The following is a 19,015-nucleotide window of genomic DNA, read 5'->3' as shown; positions in this document are numbered from 1 at the left end:
TTTAGTGCACCCCCATCACCCTGGCAGGTAATGGTTCAGATTGCATGGTTTGCTCTGCCTCAAACTAAATCTAAGTATCCAAATTACTTCTAAAACAGAGTCTAAAATCATGGCAAGGTTAGGCCTGTAAGTTTTCAGGCAGGAACTGGTTTCTCTTGGCAGGGTATTAGAAGCCTGGAAAAGGAACCAAGTGTCATAAATGGAGATGCCTGACACATCCTCAACAACAGAATAATTGCTGGGCCAATCTAGAATTAATCATGTGGTGTTTGAATTGACTGATCATTAATCCAACAATATTTTGTAAGTTGTGAATGGATTGCCAGAAGAAATAATTTCATTCCAATACAGTGCAGCACTTCAACTTTGATTAACATTTTAATTAGTAAGTGCTGGCTGAATGGGGAGATGTTTAACTTGTGGCACACATTTGCAATTTTTCTTTTTTCTTTTTTTTTTTTTTAGAGGAAGTAATTGCGTTGAATTGAAGAAAGAAACGGAAATTAAAATTCAGACACTAACATCAGATCACAAATCTAAGGTAAGCAAACGGCCAATTTTAACACATGCAACTTCTGGAAGAGAGATTTTGAGACCCAAGTGGTAGTTAATTTTCTTGGAAGCAAATGAATAATTTTTAGCAATAATAACACGTTGAAAAGAATGGGAGTAATTGAGTGTCTAAAAGTGTTTCTTAAAAAAATTTTCAAAGCAACATCAATTTCCTGCTGTTTGGAAATTTTTGAAGAAAGTGCTATATTCATGCCTTGTGAAGTGAAACTGGTCATTTGTGTCAGCTCTAGTTAAACAAAGAGAATATGTGTTTTATGAAATTTGGATGCTGAATACATTCCCAAAATACATAGAGGAAGAAGTTTCTGTTTAATTTCCCATCATTGTTGCCTTGCCTTGGCAGTCAGTTTCTTGGGGAGCAAGGAGCCCAGGTTGCTCTGGCACCAAGTGCCTTCCTGTTTCTGTTTTGTTTCTTTCCCATGGCTTCCTTGCTTTGTTTTCTCCCAGGTGCTGGGGAGTACCAGTGCCCTGGGACTGAGCCCCAGCTGATTTGGAAAAGCTGTTCTCCAGCTCCTGGCTCCCCTGGAGTTGCTCAGAGCTGTTTCCTCTGTCCTCCTGTCCCCCTGCTGTGTCCACTGGCTTCCTTTGGAAGGCTCATGCAGGACTTGCTGACAGGTTTTGCAGGCTGTCCAGACTGGAGGTGGCAGGGACACCAGGAGCTCACCCATGCACAAAATCAGCTGGAGGGAGGGCAGTCCTGGAGACTGCCCCCTGTAAAAGCTGAAGCCTGTGGAAAGAATCAGACAGGAACAGAAAATACACACAAACAGTGTGTATTTTTATCTGACCTTCTTTGAACTTTATTCTCTGGTTTTATTATTTCATGGGGAGAAGGTCCTCATTTTCTAAACAAGGTTTGCTTTCTTGCTGCCCTCTCAGCTGTAGATGTGGCAAACCCCCCAGGAACAAACCCAAAGGACTCTCTTATCTCTCTGTCTTCTTCCCCTTCGAACAGTCCAGAACCCTTTCCTTCAACAAAAGCAAATTTGTTAAGTCAAAAACCAAAAAAATTCATTCCTCTCTTAGAGAAACAACCTCTCTGAGGAGCACTGGCTCCCAATCATCCAGACATAAGCTCCAAAACTCATTTGAAATTTCATTACACAGAAATTTATTTGCTCTGATCTCTCTCTCACCTGAATCACTCATAGTCTGGAGTTAGGTGTCATTTGTACACAAGGAACATCCAAATGTTCATTAATCTTCCAAATCCAATAAATGTGAGTCATGTTCTCCCTTTCCATGAATATATTCAGTTTCTGAGCCCTGTTCCTTTCAAAATCCTGCTTTCAAAATGGTTCCTTTTAATTTAATCCATACCTGGAAAAAAAAATTGATTTTTTTGTCCACTCCCATGTCAGGTTTTAGAATGACATTTTGAAAGGAGACTTAAATGTAAGATTTGAAATGTAAGACTTCAATATAAGACTTGAAATTTCAAGTTTGTGATTACTGGATAATTCCCAAAGAACTCCTCTGCAAGTCATCTCCCTCTGAGGATTCCTCTAATGATTCTCAGTGTCCTGCTCACTGTGGTTCCATCAAAATTGTCCAGATTATTTACCAACCTCTTTTGTTTCACCTGCTCTGTGTGTGGGCCCTTGAATTATTCCTGGAGATCATTGAAAACTTTGCAAGCAACAGGTTGGAAACCGGTGCTCAAGACCATAGGGAAATTAACTCTTATCTTAGATGAAGGTAGGAGCAATTAAATTAGATTAAATTCTGAGATGCTGAATGCATTACACTGATATGGTGGGAGTTAGATTAATTAACAGTTGTTCAGCATTTCTCAGCATTTGGCCCACTAATTTTGGTCTATCAGATTGGAACATAATTCATCTTTAATTACAGCTCATGTCCTGCAGTACAGCTCTGTGCCACAGCGTGCCTGCAGACACCTTGAGCACCAAAGAGACCTTTTCATCTCCAAAGCTCCTCCTGTCATGAGGAAACATCCAGCCCGAGTCTGACATAAGATATTGAAGTGAAATCTGAATGTCCCAGCATGTGCTTCCCACACAATTAACCTAGCAAATGCAAATGACTTGCCTGCACTAGGAAAGTAGGTCCCAATATCAGGAGGGCAGAGGATGAAAAGAAAAAAAGGAAAGATTACTTCAAAGATCATTCCTGCTTGAACTTAGTGACTAAACAAACTTCTTGCATCTATGCTGTGCAAAAGAAGGTTCCTGGTCAGGATTTTAATTAGTCTCTTAGGCCTGGTGTAGGAACAGATGAAAGGACAGGATTACAAACTCAGGCTGCAGAACAGCAAGGAGAGAAGGAAGCTCATGGTCATTCTTCCTATCCTTTAGGACAAGCAACACTGCCTTAATAGCAGAAAGGAGGACAAGAGCACAGCCCAGTAAAAATTAAATATATGCTGCTAATAAACTGGGGAAAAGCAGGGATGCTGTCTGTATTTACCACAGCTGGACCTTGAGGCATTTCACAGATCTGCAGCAGAGCTGGGTTTCAGATGGTTGAATGGCCACGAGTTTTAAGTTCTTCAGGATCTGAGTCAAATTGGGTGTTTAAATCTTGTGACTGGTGTTTGGCACATCCCTTGCATCCTTCTCACAGGTTATATCTTGCTGTACCTGAAATGAGACTTCTGCCTTGGTGGAGATGGAAGGAAAGAAAGTTTCTCTTTCACATTTCAAGCTTCACAGGGAAGTTTGTTTTACAAGGAGGTGTACCTGCTTCTTAGAGTGCCTGCTGCTTCTGGAATTAGCAGCACATCATAGCACATCTGTCCACAAACACAGGCAGGGTGTTCTTCTGATTATTCCCTCCTTCTTAGATTAAATGCTTTATCTAAGTATTACCACACTGTCACTTTGTCTTTGGGAGTTGGACGCAGTAATTCTATGAGGTATTATATGATCCTGTGGAATCAGTGTACCTGAGATTCAGAATTCCTGCCTTCAGGCTCCCCTGTGGTTTATAACATTCACCATTTAAAAACAATTGTCTCATTATTCATTTGCAATGAGCCCTCGAGTCTTTGTTCCTCTGTGTTTGTTTTGTAAACTCTCTACAATTAAGTCACAAAATGCTCACTTCCACCGTGGCTTCCACTATTTATTTCACTAGTTTATTGTCATGCTTCTCTTTTTGTGCAAAGTTCATTTTGCCTTTTCTCTGCAATAAAAGCAAACTCTTGTTTGTTTGCTGGAATGCCTGTGGTGGTGGTGAACACTCAGCCTCCTGCTGCCTGGGCCACCTAACAGCACTTGTCTTTTGGAGAGCCTGACAATTTCTGTGGCTGTGGGAGTTTTCTGAGGGCACAGTCCCTTTGCTGCTGTGCTCCAAATTACACCCAGCGTTTTGGGCTGATCTACCTGCACCAGTTTGAATTCAAATTGTGGATGGAGCTGATTCCATCTGGAAACTCTGTATTGAAGATAAGTAAGGAATGTGTTTTCCTCAGCCCTTCAGCCATGACTTTTAGCTCTCCTAAGTGCATCCTAGGTCCCCGTGGGGGTGGGTAAGCCAGATGAGGTCACTGTTGAGAGGAGATTCCTACAACCTAACTCAAGTATCTTGGTGCTTGAGGCCCTGGAGATGTGAGAGGGGCATTTCCAGAGAGTGTGAGGGTGATAAAGCCTGCTTTGGACCTGCCCACATTTTCACATCAGCAGTACCAGGAGCGTGGGCTGAGCTTGGCTCAGACTGAAGTGCCTTAGGTGGTGCCGTGGGTGAGCTGCCCCTCAACCTCTGAAAAGCCCCTCTGAAAAGTTCATTTTTCTTCCTTCACAACATCCAGGCATTTATTTGTTCTCATTTTAAAATGGAATCCTCTTGTTTTCAGGCTCTGAAGGCAGTGCTGATGAGCACCTTATTAAAAGCACTCCTCCCACAAATGGCACCCCATCCCTCATATCATTTCATGGCTGACAGGCTCTGGGCTGAGTTGTTCTCTTCCCCAGGGGCACAAAAAGAAGCCTGGCTCATTTTACTGGAGGCACACTGACTCTTCAGCACCCAGATCAATTGGGCTTGTGTTAGTCATACCAACTTCTGCCTCAAAAGGCTTTTGTTGTTTTCTGCAGAAAACTCCAGGTTGCTCTCTATCAGCTGCTTGTACCTGTTTTGGTATGAGACCACCATTTAGCTGTAGTTGAGTGCAAATCTGGCTTTCAGGTAGTGGTAGTTATCCTGCTCTGTTCCAGAATTACTCACTTCTTTGTTTCATTAGAGCCTTTCTTTATTGGGCAACATGAGCTTTAGGTGAGAGGCTCTTCAGAGGAGCCTTTCCAGGGCAGAAGAGGGACTGGGGCTGATAAAATCTCCACTTTTTTCACCTTCACCACTGTGTGCAAGACAATCTGTTCTTCGTTATGCAAACCCCAGCTAAAATATTTAGCTGGAGTTTGCATAATTCTCTCACTTGCATTTTCTCACCATTCTCTCGCTTTCTAAGCAAAGTGGTGGCAATTTTTGTCAAAAAGGATCGAGTTTGCTTTCATGGAGGATGACCCAGATGTTGTTGGTTGTAGTTGAAATGTTTACCTGAGGATGGATTTATTCAGAGGCACATTTTGTATACCATTTATGGAGAAGTAGGATAGCGTGTCAAAATAGCCAAAGATAATCATTAAAGGTTATTAAAACATATCTTTCTATTAGCTTCTTTTTGAAATCAATGAGCACAAGATATTATAATAACAACTTTGGTGATTTAGGCTGCCTAATACTGTCTCTTGGGAACATTCCAAAACTTTAATCTCATTATTCTTGTGAGGCTTGGGAGATAAGGAAGAATACTTGTCAGATTCCCTGCTGACTTAATGACTATAAAACAAAGATAGGTAGCCCATCTTCAGATTCAGGTTGTACTAAATACAGGATTTCTCTGTAAGTGCTCTGTGTTTGTGAAACTGTCTCCACAAAATCAAAGGCTATCTTTAAGCCCTCAGAGAAATCCTGCTCACTAGGTTTTTCCATTGTTAAGTTCAGTACTTTCAATACATATATTTTTCTTGGCAACAAAAGCGTGAAGCTGTTTTATTATTAGCTAGCTGTTAGAGAAGGTATTAAAACAATGGTAATACAGTGAAGAGCCTATTTATTCAGCCACTCTATTCAGGGCACTTTAGGTAATAGTGTCTTAATAGTAGGGTTTGGTTTCCATCGTTTTTATACCAGCCCAGCAGTGCCCTCAGTGGCTTTGCTGTCTGTGAAGCAGCTTCGTTTGTGCAACTTCATTTTTCTCAGTTTAGTTTATGCTTGTCTTTTCATCACCTTCAGCAGCAGGAGGAGTTGCTCTGTCTGGAGCCTCTAACAGGGCTGGTGTTACCTCCCTGCAGGTCAAAGAGATCGTGGCTCAGCACACCAAGGAGTGGTCCGAGATGATCAATACGCACAGCGCCGAGGAGCAAGAAATCCGCGACCTGCACCTGAACCAGCAGTGCGAGCTGCTGAAGAAACTGCTCATTAATGCTCACGAGCAGCAAACCCAGCAGCTGAAATTCTCCCACGACAGGTGAGCAGGGCAGTGCTGCCTGATAACGAGCGCTTGGTTTAGGTGTGCTCTGTGTAATGCTTTAGGGTTTTGCATTGACAGCTCCAAAGGCACTGGGTGAATGCAGGCTAAAGTGGAAGAAGCAGCCATGCAAGGTTTTAGGCAGTGTCCTGGTGAAAGACGTGTCTGCCGGGGAAGGCAAGAACCTCTCAGAATGGAAAATCTGACTCCCTTCTCTCAGAATTATTATAACTCTGAAATGACGGGGCTGTCAGGCAGAGCTGTGGGAAAAGGAGCAGCAGTTCTCTCCTGTGTGTAACAGGGCAAACAGACGGACGGACGGACGGACAGACAAACCAGCAGCCCCAGGGCAGAGCCCGGCCGCGGGCGCTTTCCCTGCGCTGCAGTTCCGGGCGCGGCCACCGGGGGCGCTGCTGGCTGCCGGCCGGGCGGGGGCAGGACTCCCGCTCCAGCAGGGGGCGCCGCGGCTCGGCCGCGTCTCCCTCAGGCGGCGATGGCGGCCGGGCCGGGCAGCGACGGGGCTGAGGGGAACCTCGGAGCGGAGCTGGGAGGGCAGGGGCCAGCAGGCCCCACGGGGACACAGGAGATGTAGCAGAAACTCTGCAGCTCCAGCAGGAGCCATGGGGTGTGGGGTTACAGTGCAGTGAAAACCCCCCAGAGCAGGGGCAGAGGAATGGCGCGGCCGGGCAGCGGCGGCCTGGCTCCCGAGCACGGCCCGGAGAGGCTCCCTCAGAGAGGCAAGGGACTCGGGGTCTGGGAATTCCCCTGAGATGGTGAGGATCCCTTCCAGTGAGGGTGGGTGTTAATAAGGTCCCAGTGCAAGAGCTGCTCTTAGGAGCAGGGCCTCGCTCACAGCAGGAGAACACCGTAGGATCAGAACCCCGCAGTGATGGCGAATTCTCCCCACAGCAACTGCAGCATCTCCCCTTGGATCCTGCCAGCCAGAGGGGCTGAGCCCAGCCTCACCCCCGGCCAAATCTCCCACTACCTCTGCCCTCCAAAAGAAAGGCCCTCAGCTAGGAGAGTACACCTGCATCCTTCCCCCACCTTGGCCGTTTATTTTGTTTCTCTTAGGTACCTGGTCATTACTGTTTCTTAGCAACAAATGGGACAAAATTCCCTGAGAGAAAGAAAAAAAAAAAGGAAGATTCTAACCTCCAACAGGTAGATGTAGGAATGGGCTTCTTAGCTGATTTAGATCATCTGAACCTCCTTAAAGGCAGCAGGGGTGATGAAGCATTTGTAGTTTGCATTGACTTTACCCAGGAACCTCAGTTTGGAGGCTGGAAACCAAGAAGTATGAAATACAGAAATATCCTTTGGAGTTGCTGTCAGCTGGGGACTCGTGTTTATAGCACTGCTGGCTGCAAGAAAGATCCATGAGAAGGGAGGTCAAAAGGGGCTGCAGGATGAGCTACATTAGACTGATGTGTTATCTCCATACCATATCTTGCTGTAATCACACAGAAGATGCTACAGGACACTAATGCTTTTGTAATTAACCATCCTGCGTATTTGAAATCAGATGAATGCACATTATAGTCACAGTGCTGAAAATGATTTTTTTATCCTATGTTCTCTTATCTGAAGCAGCCTAAAAGCATATGGACATAAAATATGTGTGTATATAAAATATATATATTCATATGTAGATTCATACGTAATTGTCTTCAGCACTTTTCACATAAAAATCATGGGGGAAAAGAACTAAACCAAATCACATTTGAAGAAGGAATTGGAATGATTTTTTAAATTCCTGAGTGAAAAAGCAGCGTGTCTCTGCGTCAGAGAGAACACATGCTGGGAGCTGCAAGCTTTTCATCCAGCAGAGAATTGTCCCAGCAAAAGGCTTGTCGTGAGCTCATCTTTATGTTAATCTCTGTGTTAACCCGTCTCTTCAAGCTGTCCTGCAAAACATACCCAGTCAAACTCTTAAATTATTGTACAAATTCATAATTAGCCAGAGGTGCAGTCCTTGGTTCTGTACCTCTAAGTCATACTTGGCAGTATCAGCCCAGGAAATCACATCACTTTCTTTTTTTTGAGTCTTTTTGTCCATCCTACTGGAAATTCATCAGAATGCTTGGAAGGTGATTTCCTAATATATGGCCTGTAAAAGTAATTGTTTTATTTTCTTTTCCATGCATAGTTCCATGTTCTCTTAACTTTGCTAGAAGCTGTCATTTCAGCCTACCAGTATATATACACTAAGGAAAAACTTAAATTTTTTAAAAAGCTTTTTTCTCATAGTTTTAATCTTTGGGTTTAGAATTTCTGTATCTGTATGCTGTTTAAACGTCCCTCTGTCATTTCTTGTATATGATTCTTACATTCTTAGCAATGGGTTTTGCTTTCTTATCAGAAATCATTTGTGTTCAGTCCATATATTGCTCTGTGTTTAAAGGTACTAAGAACCAGATCTGATAATTTACATCCTGATAAAAATCAAGAAGCCTCTTTGTTCAGCTGTCCCAGAAGTAACGACCTTCAGTATTCTTTCTGCTTTATTCATTGCCATTTAGTGTGTTTCTGCTTATTTGGGAATCATGTGCAGACAGGGAACTTTGCTGTTACAAACAAATTTAAGACTGTGTCTGAAGGTATGAATATTTCAGAAGAATTTGGACTGTGAAATATTGAAATGTGAATAATAATGCCCCAAAAAGGCATCACACTTCATAATTTGTAAACTTTTTAATGTAATATATTGTGTGTAGGAAGACACATCCTTATCTCTAGAGGCCATTCAGGTCTATCCAGAGGAACAGGGGGATCTGTGTGAGGGCAGCATGGCAGTGGGCAGGCTCTCAGCAGGCTGTGCTCACCTCTTCCCTCTCTCTGAGCTGGGGAATCAGTAGGATATCACAGCAGAGGGCACAGGGCTGTAGCAGGGATCAATAATCTCAAATGATGCCTGCTGTAGGAAAGGTGCTTTCCTTCCATGGCAGCACAAAAAGCAATTTCTGTCTGCGCTGTGGGCTCATTTAAAAACAAAGCAGAAGGCAGCAGATACTGCTAAAAACCTGAAGCTGACTGAGCTGCAGGGGTGCTGAGCCCCCTGCCTCCCCAGACTGAGTTCCCTTGGCTGATCTGGAGGTGGTGATCCTGCAGCAGCTCAGGAGCTGGGGACACAAGGCTGTTATTCACAAGCATTATGTACTCCAGATAAAATAACCTGAGAGAGAGAGAGAGAGAGAGAAATTGTATGGTGGGGTGTTTTTTTAATAGAAGAAGAGATTTCTATTTATTCAAACAATACTGGTGTCAGAAAATGACATGTTAATGCACTTTGATGTCATCTAAATATATATATATAAATGCCAAGGATAGACTTTCATGCTGAAAGTTAAGTATCCCTTCAAAAGACATGTTTGTATAAATCTCAGAGGTGCAGTCACTATGACTCAGTAGGGAATCAGCAGCTAAATCTTGCAGTGCCATGTTTTTCAGAATCCTTTTTTCTTTTCTTTACCATCCTGGCTTATCCACTTCTTGCAGTTCCAGGAATCACCACTGCCCGTGGGAGGGGAGTGTTTTTGCTGGGAACAGCGTGATGTGTTGTCCCTGTCAGCCACCTCCATGGCCAGTGCCTCATTTCTAACTCATCAGTGATGCACAGTAGTCCTCTAATCCTCTTAACTTCTTCCACTCTAAAGTTGTATCTGATGCAAACAGGCTAAGTCAGTTTGAACACCTACCCTGACTTTTTTCACATCCTTCAGCACAGTAATCAAAATAAATTATTTCAGCACTCCTCTTAAGACAGTGTGTTTGCAAATCACTTCAATTTCAGTGAGGAAAATAAAAGCTTTTATTTGAAGAAAGGATTGTTGGAGTGGAATATGTTTTCAACGCATCATATTTTTTTTAGAGCCCAGACTAATTTTTGCTGTGATGCCACTGCTTTTAAATCTGTATCCAGGAAATGTTCAACCATATGAACTCTTGGAGGGAAAAGAAAAAAAAAAAAAGGCACCACAGTTCTTTAATAAAAATTTTTAAAATGCTCTCTCTTTTCACAGGAAAGGCTAAAAGGTTCACTGAGCCAGTAGAAGAAACCAAACACAAGCCTGCCCATGGCCTAGACCCCCCTTTTCAGGCCCACAGGCCCAAAGTAGAAATTCTAAAAGGAAGAGTGTCAGCTCATACCACAACTAGCAAACATTATTACTGCTGATACTGCTGTTACCCTCTGAGCGCAGGATCGTCCATTTTTAAGGCAGTTGTAAAAGACAAACTGCATTTTTGATAGTAGCTTGTACCAGGACAACTCATATAATAGGGAGAAAAGAGTATTTTATACCCTTCTACAATATTCAAAGTGTGAAAATGCTTTGAAAATAATATTCTCTGGAATAACTGGAGATTTCTGGATGCCTGATCAAACTGTGTTAGTTCTACCCAAAGGAAGGGAATTTTAGTGTTGTTTGTTCCTTCTTCTTCCTTAACACTTCAAGGAAAAAGTAACCTCAGTGTAGAGGAGCCCAACCTGCACAACAGTTGCACCTCAGGCATTAATGACTGTGTTTGCCTTTGCCCAGGGAAAGCAAGGAGATGCGTGCCAACCAGGCTAAAATATCCATGGAGAACAGCAAAGCCATTAGCCAGGACAAATCCATCAAAAACAAAGCTGAGAGGGAGAGGTGAGTATCCCTTCCTGAGAAGGGAAGATTGCTGCCAAAGGCTGACAGGGGAAGCTGTGGGTTAATTCCATTAAAACCATGCTTTTATGGGTGGAAACGAAGGTCTCAAGATTGTGCTGGATACATTTTTAGATGACCCTTTTAGGAACAAATGTGATTTTCTCATATTTATCCATTAATAACTCTGATGCCCTGATCATCTTTGACTGACTGGAGTAGGTCCAATCACACTATTAAATTTTAATTATTGTACTTCAAGACCATGATATTTTTTTGCTTTTTCAGTGAGATGAGGGCCTGACTGAGAAGGGAGTAAAAGCATAATCTCCATCTTATGATGTCCTGTAAGCCTTTGGGGTTTCCCCTTCACTTTGGCCTTGCCATCTGGCTCGTTCTTTCCTTTTTTACATCCCCTCCTTGGCACTGGGCTATTTTGGTCCCACAGCCTGAGCCAAGTCCCTTGAGTGCTGCACATGAGGAGGAGGAGCTGTCAGAGCCCTGGGTAATGTTTGCTTTGTTGTGTCAGACCTCACTAATGACTCCCAGGTCAGTCTGCTCCCAGATCTGAAAGCAGTTCTGGTTTGTGGGCTGAATCAACTCTTTGAACTGTTTCTGTTCTCTGTCATGGCAGAAATCTTAGGCAGAGACACTTGAGTTATGTTGTGTCACTATTAATAGTATATTTATATTTTTGCATAAATAGCTTTAAGAAGCTTGCAGTATTGATAAGAGGAACTTCACTTATGATCATTGGATGATTTTTTCCATTACCACTCTGAAGACACACAGCACTTTTTATATACCAAAACTGACAGCAGCGTGCAGCAAGGGATGCACAAATTTATTAAATGATTTTTTTTTAAGTTTTGACCACCACTCTTGAGTAAGGAAAAAGCAAACTTCATTCACAGTACTCAAGCCTTCAGTCATACTGCCAATATACTTGGAAATCTCTAGTGTAAAGTTCTGTAGCCAGAGGAGTGTACAACTTGCCATTAGTCCCATCTGGTACAGATAATCAGAAAACAAAATACACCTGAAGAGTTTGTGATTTTCTCTGTTGCAGCTTTTGGGTTTCTTTCTTTCCCAGTGAGGCTTCATGGAGAACATTTTCATTTTTTCAGGCGAGTCCGAGAACTGAACAGCAGCAACACAAAAAAGTTCCTGGAAGAGAGAAAAAGGGTAACTATAACCTTGAAAGTCACTGGGCACTGCTTCTGGATGTTCTTTTTCATTCCTCTGTTGGCAGAATGAAAAAGATTCTCATTCTGTGTTGAGAATCCAGCTCTTGTAGATTTTTGTCTTTGCTTTGTTGCACATACTTGTAGAATAAAAGATTTGACATCTATACAAGACAAAGCAATTTTGAATTAACAGAATTACTGTTCATTCCTGTGTGTTTGCCAAGTTTGTGTATTATGTGCAATATGTATAATATGTATCTATTAATTAATAATATAATAATGTTAAGCTTTTATTAAGTTTGGGTGATATACTAGGCCTTCTGTGATGTTTTATGCCACCTAAATGGGGCAAGACAGCATGCATGTGTGTATCTTTCAAGCAGGTTTTTATTTTACTTGTTAATAATGTGTTATATTCTCCCCCCCATTATTTTCTCTCAATCACAGCTGGCAATGAAGCAGTCAAAGGAAATGGATCAGTTGAAAAAAGTTCAACTTGAGCACTTAGAAGTCTTGGAGAAGCAGAATGAGCAGGTACCTTGTTTTAAAGGCATAGGAGAAAAGCAAGCTAGAGAAAACAGTAAGCAGAGTCAGGCTGAGTGGAATCCTTCTGAATGTGAGTCCTTACCAAAATGGGGACTTTTTCCTGATCACTCCCTACTTTGGGAGTCAAAATGAAGAGGTGACTTAAATGATGACAGAGCACCAGGTTTGTTTCAGCTGAGCTGTGGGAGCTGAACTCCTCAGCCAGAGTGCCCTTTCAGCTGCTCAGCCACACTGATACTCCTTAGCCAGATATGACAGTCATTAAGGACCCAGCATATCCATTTTAATTACTCCCCAAAAGTAACTCAAGCGAGACGGTTTACTTCATTTTGGAACTTGCATTTCTAGTACTGATTGAAAAATTAGAGGAGGAACGTGCCCAGAGTGTCTCTGAACTCCAAGACAGTGAGTTTGGACTGAATTCTACAGATGTACAGTAGCATGGGGAGTTTTATCTGTACTAGTACACCCTTTCCTAATTAAAATACCTTGTTATTTTCTGCTAGTTTATAAGCTCTTTTTTTTTTTTAATTGAAAAACTACTTGGCAAGGAAAGGGAAATTCTAATCTTATTTCTGGTGGAAGCAACACTATGTTCTGAGCAGTTCCCTTGCTGAAAGGTTGAGCCAGAAGAGCTGGAATAATTGCATGGACTTGCAGTACTGCACTTAAAAATGTAAACTGCAAGGGGAATATACCCAGCAGTTCAGTGAGTGAGAGAGAAAGGGAGCATTTAATACCCACTGCTGTTGAGGGCTTCTTTGGTAAATGTTCAGAAGTTGAACTCTCTGGAAGACACCATAGTACAATTTAAAGCCATCTTGCAGAGAGATGGGGAAGGGACTAGAACAGGCAAATGAAGTCTCTCCACTGTCAGGAGAGAGCCCCAAAGCTGCAGCCTGGTAACTTGCAGGGGATGACAGCACTCTGAGATCTCAGGTGGCTGCCAGCACCGAGCCCCAGCACAGCTCTGCTGATCACTGCACCTCCTCCTGGGCAACAACCACGAGTCCCTCACAGGGTTGCTGTAGATGCCATCTCCAACATCCAGCACGAATGGATCTGGCTGTCAGTCTGCTCCTGAGCAGCCTCTAAAGGCAGGGAGGCAGGACCTGGGAGGGGCAGGACCTGGGGGAGGTGTTTGGGTCATGGCAGATCTGTAGTGTCACTGTGATAGCTGCCAAAAATATGATGGGTTTGATCCAGAGCTATGGTGTTATCAGTTCTTTCTTTCCACTGGCTTCAGAGAGCTTTGGATCAATTTTTTAAAATACATAAGGAGAGCAGAGAATGATTCTGATTGTACTTTTGACCATAATGTGATAACCATGTTCAGTGTAAGGAAGCTGGGATAAGAGTGAGTCACTGAGGGTCACCTCTTTGAGCAATTAGATGCATCCTCAGCTGGGCTTACAGCTCTGCAGCTGAGGGATGGCAGCAGCCTACATGAGCTTGCTCATTTGCCATTTAAGTCAGATAAATCATCAGGTATTAAATGGAATAAGCTCCTCCATGTGCTGGTTATCACTCCTGTGTGGGCTTGTGGGGGCCTCCACCCCAGGGGTTGTCCTTTACAGCTTTTTAACTCACTCTAATTTGATCCACCAGAGCATATGTTTCCATATGTGCTGTTTGGACCATTTCCTTGTAGCCCCAAAAGTGCACCAGTGCAACCCCCAGCTGGCTCTGGAATCACTGTTATAGACACTGGTGTATGGAAATTAGTTGAATCCAGGGGGTGTTTGTTTAATGTGGATTTTGAAGCACTTTTTTTCTCCAATGGAGCAAGGCAAGAAAATTTTCATACAAATATTCAATGGAGAAAAGTAGAATTATGGGTGGAAACAGCCTTCAGTACGAACTGTTGTAAATTTAAATTTGTTTTGTTTTATGTATGTTTTTCTTGCATTAATTTTTCAATCTCACTTCAGTTTTCATTCATTTAATTTGCTTCTTGTTGTATTACTCGATTTTGACATTTTTATTTTTGTACAAACAGCTTTTGAAATCCTGTCATGCAGTGTCTCAAACACAAGGTAGGATGGACGTATAATAAGCAAACTATTATTTCAGTGTGCTTTCCTTCTAAATTAAATCATTATCATTGGAGCCCTCCTTGTAAATGCAACCATTGGGAAGTGCCATTGACACAGTGAGCACAGTGCTAATCTTGTTTGCACACAGATATTTGAGCCTGACACAATATTAGCAGTATTTGTGCTGAAATTCAGATGAATATGAACAGTGATGCGCAGAGGAAATATTTAGAGATTAACTTGTGCATTAGCTGCTGTTACTGGAAGATCTGCTTAGAGTTCTAAATTGTGTCTATGAGAGTGTCTGTTGATCTAAGAAAAGTATTTTAGTGTTAACACACATATGATTAACTGCTAATGCTGATAGTCAGACAAAGGGTATCCACATATCTCAGTATGGTAATAAAATAAGTAATTCCAGGCTAAGAATAGCCAAATATAGAATAGATGGCTGGAAATAGCTTCCTAGTGTCTGTGGAAGAGCACTTTAAAATTCACTTCAAATTGCAAATTGTTACAAGCTCTGGCAATTACACTTTACGATGTGGCTGTGCTGCTGTGGCTTCCTCAATAATCATTACTCCAAGAAATCCCTATTAACCCCTGTGTTTCCAAGGGAAGGAGCTGCACTGGGCTGGAGCATCCCCTTGTGCAGCACTGCCTGATCTGAATTACTCCTTTGAACTGATCACATCCTGCACTACTGACAGCACCCACTGTAACAACATTTATGTATGGACACATAACAATGAAAAAAACTCTCATTGTGCCAGGGAAAAAATATATATATTTTTTTTTTACTGTATGTGTTTCCTAGCTTGTGTGAGATCTCAGTAGAGAGCACCCTGAAAGCAGAGTCCCTTGGCTGCCCCTGACTCCATGGATCCACTGTAGGTTGCAGAGGCTTGTCCTGTTGGCTGGCGTGTTCCCATTGGAATGCACTCTCTGAGCCAGCCTCAGAATGGCACAGACGAGATCCTGCTCCTCTGCTGGATGTTAATGTGGTCTTTGAAGCCAGGTTCTCTAAAAGAATTCCATACCCAGTACACTGGGACACAGAATATTTATAGGACACTGTGCCTGTAGTCAAGTCACAAGCCTGAAACGTGAAATGTGTGAGTCACTGAGAGAAAAACACCAGGTTTTGTTCTTTTTGGATGTTTCATTTCACACACAGGCGAAATCCAGCCAACATTGCAGAAGAGGTTGTCCATATTGATTTATTTATTATGTTTCCATATTTTCATGTTAAAATTATTTCTTCATTACTTTCAAGCTTTTTAAGTCATTTAAATGGAGAATGTCAATTAATTTTTAATCATATTTATGATGGTTGCTTTGCTGTTATCATAATTACTTTTTTCCCCAAGAAGATGATAAGGATGATTAAGCAAGTGCAGGGCTAGATTTTTCAAGAAGGCAGGTATGTCACATCTGTATAAATCTGCATTTACCTTGAAAAGGAATAGAAGTGCACCCTCATTACTTTAGACCTACATCTGCCCATTTTCACCTGTGCAAATGTGTTTGCACATCCAGAATAGGTGACTCCTTAAGTGGCAGCTTGTATAGCAAAGTTCCCTGTCTAAGCAACTTTTACAACTTCTGGGGCAATAGAGTTTAAATAAATCAAGTCCCCTAACCATTTTTCCCTGCATGATGAATAATACAGCAATTACACCAAAGAAAATAGCACTTGGCTTGTCTCTTCCTAAAACTTGTCCTAATGCTCCTGAGTTTGATTGTATAGATGGGTTAGATTGCCCTCAGGGTCCTTGGGGTATAGATTTAAATAACTTGCCAGATTGAGAACCCCCAGGGAAAATGGAGATGCTGACTCTCAGTTCCTTTAAACTGCAGAGTTTCAAACCAAAACACGATAACAGGAGGAGAGAATGTGCCTCCATGTGGGTCTGAGAGAGAAAGGAAGGGAATTTAAAAAGTGCCCTCTGAGAGGGGATTCCCAGGCCAGTCACCAGAGCTTTAACTCTGCCTGCAGAGCCCGAGGCAGGCAGAGTTTATGCTGAGGTCTGGCATGTATTCATTGCTGGGTTTTGCATAATGCGTTTGGATACAGTTTCAGGTGGATTCAGGGTGTGTTATCCCATGGAGCACATAGCAGTGCTCTAATCCTGAGGTGAAAAACACCCCCTCGGTAATCATGAGGATCAGGTCAGAGAAAAACTATTTTTAAAAAATACACTATTTTTTAAAAATGCTACTTTAAAAATCTTGCCTACTGCAAGGGAGATGTTACACTGATGGGTTTTTGTCATTCCTTGTCTTTATGAAAGAAACAAGTCCAGGTCATGGATGAATTTCAGGTGTTAACACGTTACAGTACTCTCACAACAGCAGTAAGAATACATTCCCAGACATTTCCCACCTGGAAGAAAAAAATTGGCATCTGCCTAACTTCTTCCCCAAAACCGGGGCTCTGCATTTTATCACACACTTCTTTAGAAAGTCAATCCACGACTCCCAGAATAGAATAAAAAAAAATTTCCTAAGAATTTGTAGATATACGGATTACATCCAATTTTGAAAACAGAGTGATGTGGGGTGGGGGGACGAGGGGTGTAAAAATAATGTTGTTACCTGTCCCTTCAGTGTGCTTTGCCTGTGTTTCACTCAGACACTCTCATGTGAAACGTGCTTCATTGGGAGCAAAAGGTCTAATGCAATACTTCATGCGGTTATTTTGGGTTGCAGGCAAAGGAGATGCAGCAGATGGTGAAGCTGGAAGCAGAGATGGATCGCAGGCCAGCAACAGTGGTTTAAAGCCTCAACAAGCAAATTGAAGTTGGAGAGCACAGCATCCTTAAAATGAGAGCAAAATTCAAAATAACACTGCTGAGGTTGAAGAGTGGGCTTTTGGTTTAGTTTGGTTTTGGCAGGGGTTCGTTTTGGGTTTTTTTGTTCTTAATATATCAAGGGTAGCTATGGACCACCAAGTCTTAAGGTTTGCATTGTTTCTTTTTTAACACTGGGCACTGAATTTCCTTTGTTGGATTTCCATAAGAATTTCCTTTGTTCGGAAAAACCCCGACCCGAAGATGAAGAGAGCTTTTTAAACCCCGTCCTGTTTTCCTTTCTGTATCTCACCAGGCACCTTGCCTGCATCAGAATCCCAGGATCAGAGCAAACCACAGGAGATACCTTTAGCATCATCTCAGATGGCAACCAAGCTGTAGCTGGAGTGGTGTAATGTCCCATTTGTGTTCCCATGTGTGATGTGCTGTGCAGAAGCCCCGCGCTGCCAGACCCCGCCAGGCCACGCCTTGTCAGATGCTCCACACCTGATGTCCCCTGAGCCCACTGAAGGGACTTTATGCCAAGTAATAATTAGGATAGTAAGGAGTTGAGTTTGATTTTAAATGATATTTAAATGGGTTTTTTTTCAGGCAGTGGACAGCAGGCAGTTGAAAGGTAACTGCGTATATTCAAAAGTGCAGCATGTACAAAGTCATCAGCCAAATTCATCAGCTGCAGCAGTAGCTTGACAAAGTATTTCTGCAGCCTAATGATGTCATTCACAAGTGCCATATCAACTCTATCAATTCTGAGGGGAACCAGTATCCTGTAGAAGTCACTGCAGTGGATAACCTGAGGGAAATACAGTGTATTCGTGCCAAAACTGATCAGTGCTCTAAGGAATTACGTATTAGGCACTTTAAGAAAAGTTTACATCCTACATTGCTTGTATAGAAATTGCATTTTGATCCTGTTGTTGCAGATCCCGGATACGACAGTTCATTGTAACTTAAAAGATTGTTTAAATGGCTTTTGGCAAAAAAGTTTGTAACTGTGAAAATGTAAAAAGTATTTATACACTTGGGAAACACAACATTGTAGAAAATCACATACGTGTTGCTACGTGATAAAATTAGTAAACAGAAATGCTAAGAGTATGTTTGCATGTGATACAAATGCTACTAAGGCTGTCATGCCTACTATATGACCACAGTCATGCTACTAGCTGGTAAATACTGAGTAAATGTATGGCACAGAATATTGTTTGATTAATTACAAAGACTTTTAGCATTACAAGGTCTCTATATATATGTGTGTATATTAATTACGTGGGCATTCTTGATACTTGTAGTAAAAGAGAAGTACATAACTAATTTAATTTTACACAGAAGTATTTATGCAGATTTTCAGAATTTCATATCAGGAATAACCTTTTTATGTCCATTAGAGATAAAAACAATTTGCTAATGTGTTAATTTGCATGTTTCCAGAGCTTGCTGTAGTTATATTGCAAAACAATGCATGTAAGCATTCGGCTTGGAATTTGTCCATGCTGCCAATTCAAAGATGACTGCATGGAAAACTGGTAGTTTAGAACAAATCAGATTTCTGATTTCAATGTACTAAGCACCAATTACTTTGTTGTATATGCTTGTACAAACAAATTCTACATATTCCTATAAACAGAATAAATGAAGAGAGATAATTATGTTATTGTCAGTCCTGAGATGAAACTTTCAACTTCTCTAATAAAAACCTTAAAAATTCAAATCCTTTAGTTTTGACTGC

General features: G+C 41.9%; 1 protein-coding gene across 5 annotated transcripts in view; it reads left to right on the top strand.

The window, feature by feature from the left end:
• PLCB4 (phospholipase C beta 4) overlaps window positions 1-18,997 on the top strand; it is a 182,797-nt gene extending 163,800 nt beyond the window's left edge. For all 5 annotated transcript variants that reach the window (XM_059840461.1, XM_059840458.1, XM_059840460.1 and 2 more), the window contains 7 exons: window positions 466-541; window positions 5,889-6,064; window positions 10,606-10,707; window positions 11,832-11,889; window positions 12,339-12,425; window positions 14,437-14,473; window positions 17,186-18,997. In XM_059840461.1, the coding sequence (XP_059696444.1) occupies window positions 466-541; window positions 5,889-6,064; window positions 10,606-10,707; window positions 11,832-11,889; window positions 12,339-12,425; window positions 14,437-14,473; window positions 17,186-17,274 (625 nt within the window). In that variant the 3' untranslated portion in view covers window positions 17,275-18,997. The remainder of the gene's footprint in view (window positions 1-465; window positions 542-5,888; window positions 6,065-10,605; window positions 10,708-11,831; window positions 11,890-12,338; window positions 12,426-14,436; window positions 14,474-17,185) is intronic.
• The last annotated feature ends 18 nt before the right edge of the window (window positions 18,998-19,015 follow it).

Source organism: Haemorhous mexicanus, chromosome 3, assembly GCF_027477595.1.
Source record: "Haemorhous mexicanus isolate bHaeMex1 chromosome 3, bHaeMex1.pri, whole genome shotgun sequence".
Taxonomy (NCBI): Eukaryota; Metazoa; Chordata; class Aves; order Passeriformes; family Fringillidae; genus Haemorhous; species Haemorhous mexicanus.
The sequence above is the reverse complement of the archived record's forward strand: the minus strand, read 5'-3'. Positions and strand labels throughout refer to the sequence as shown.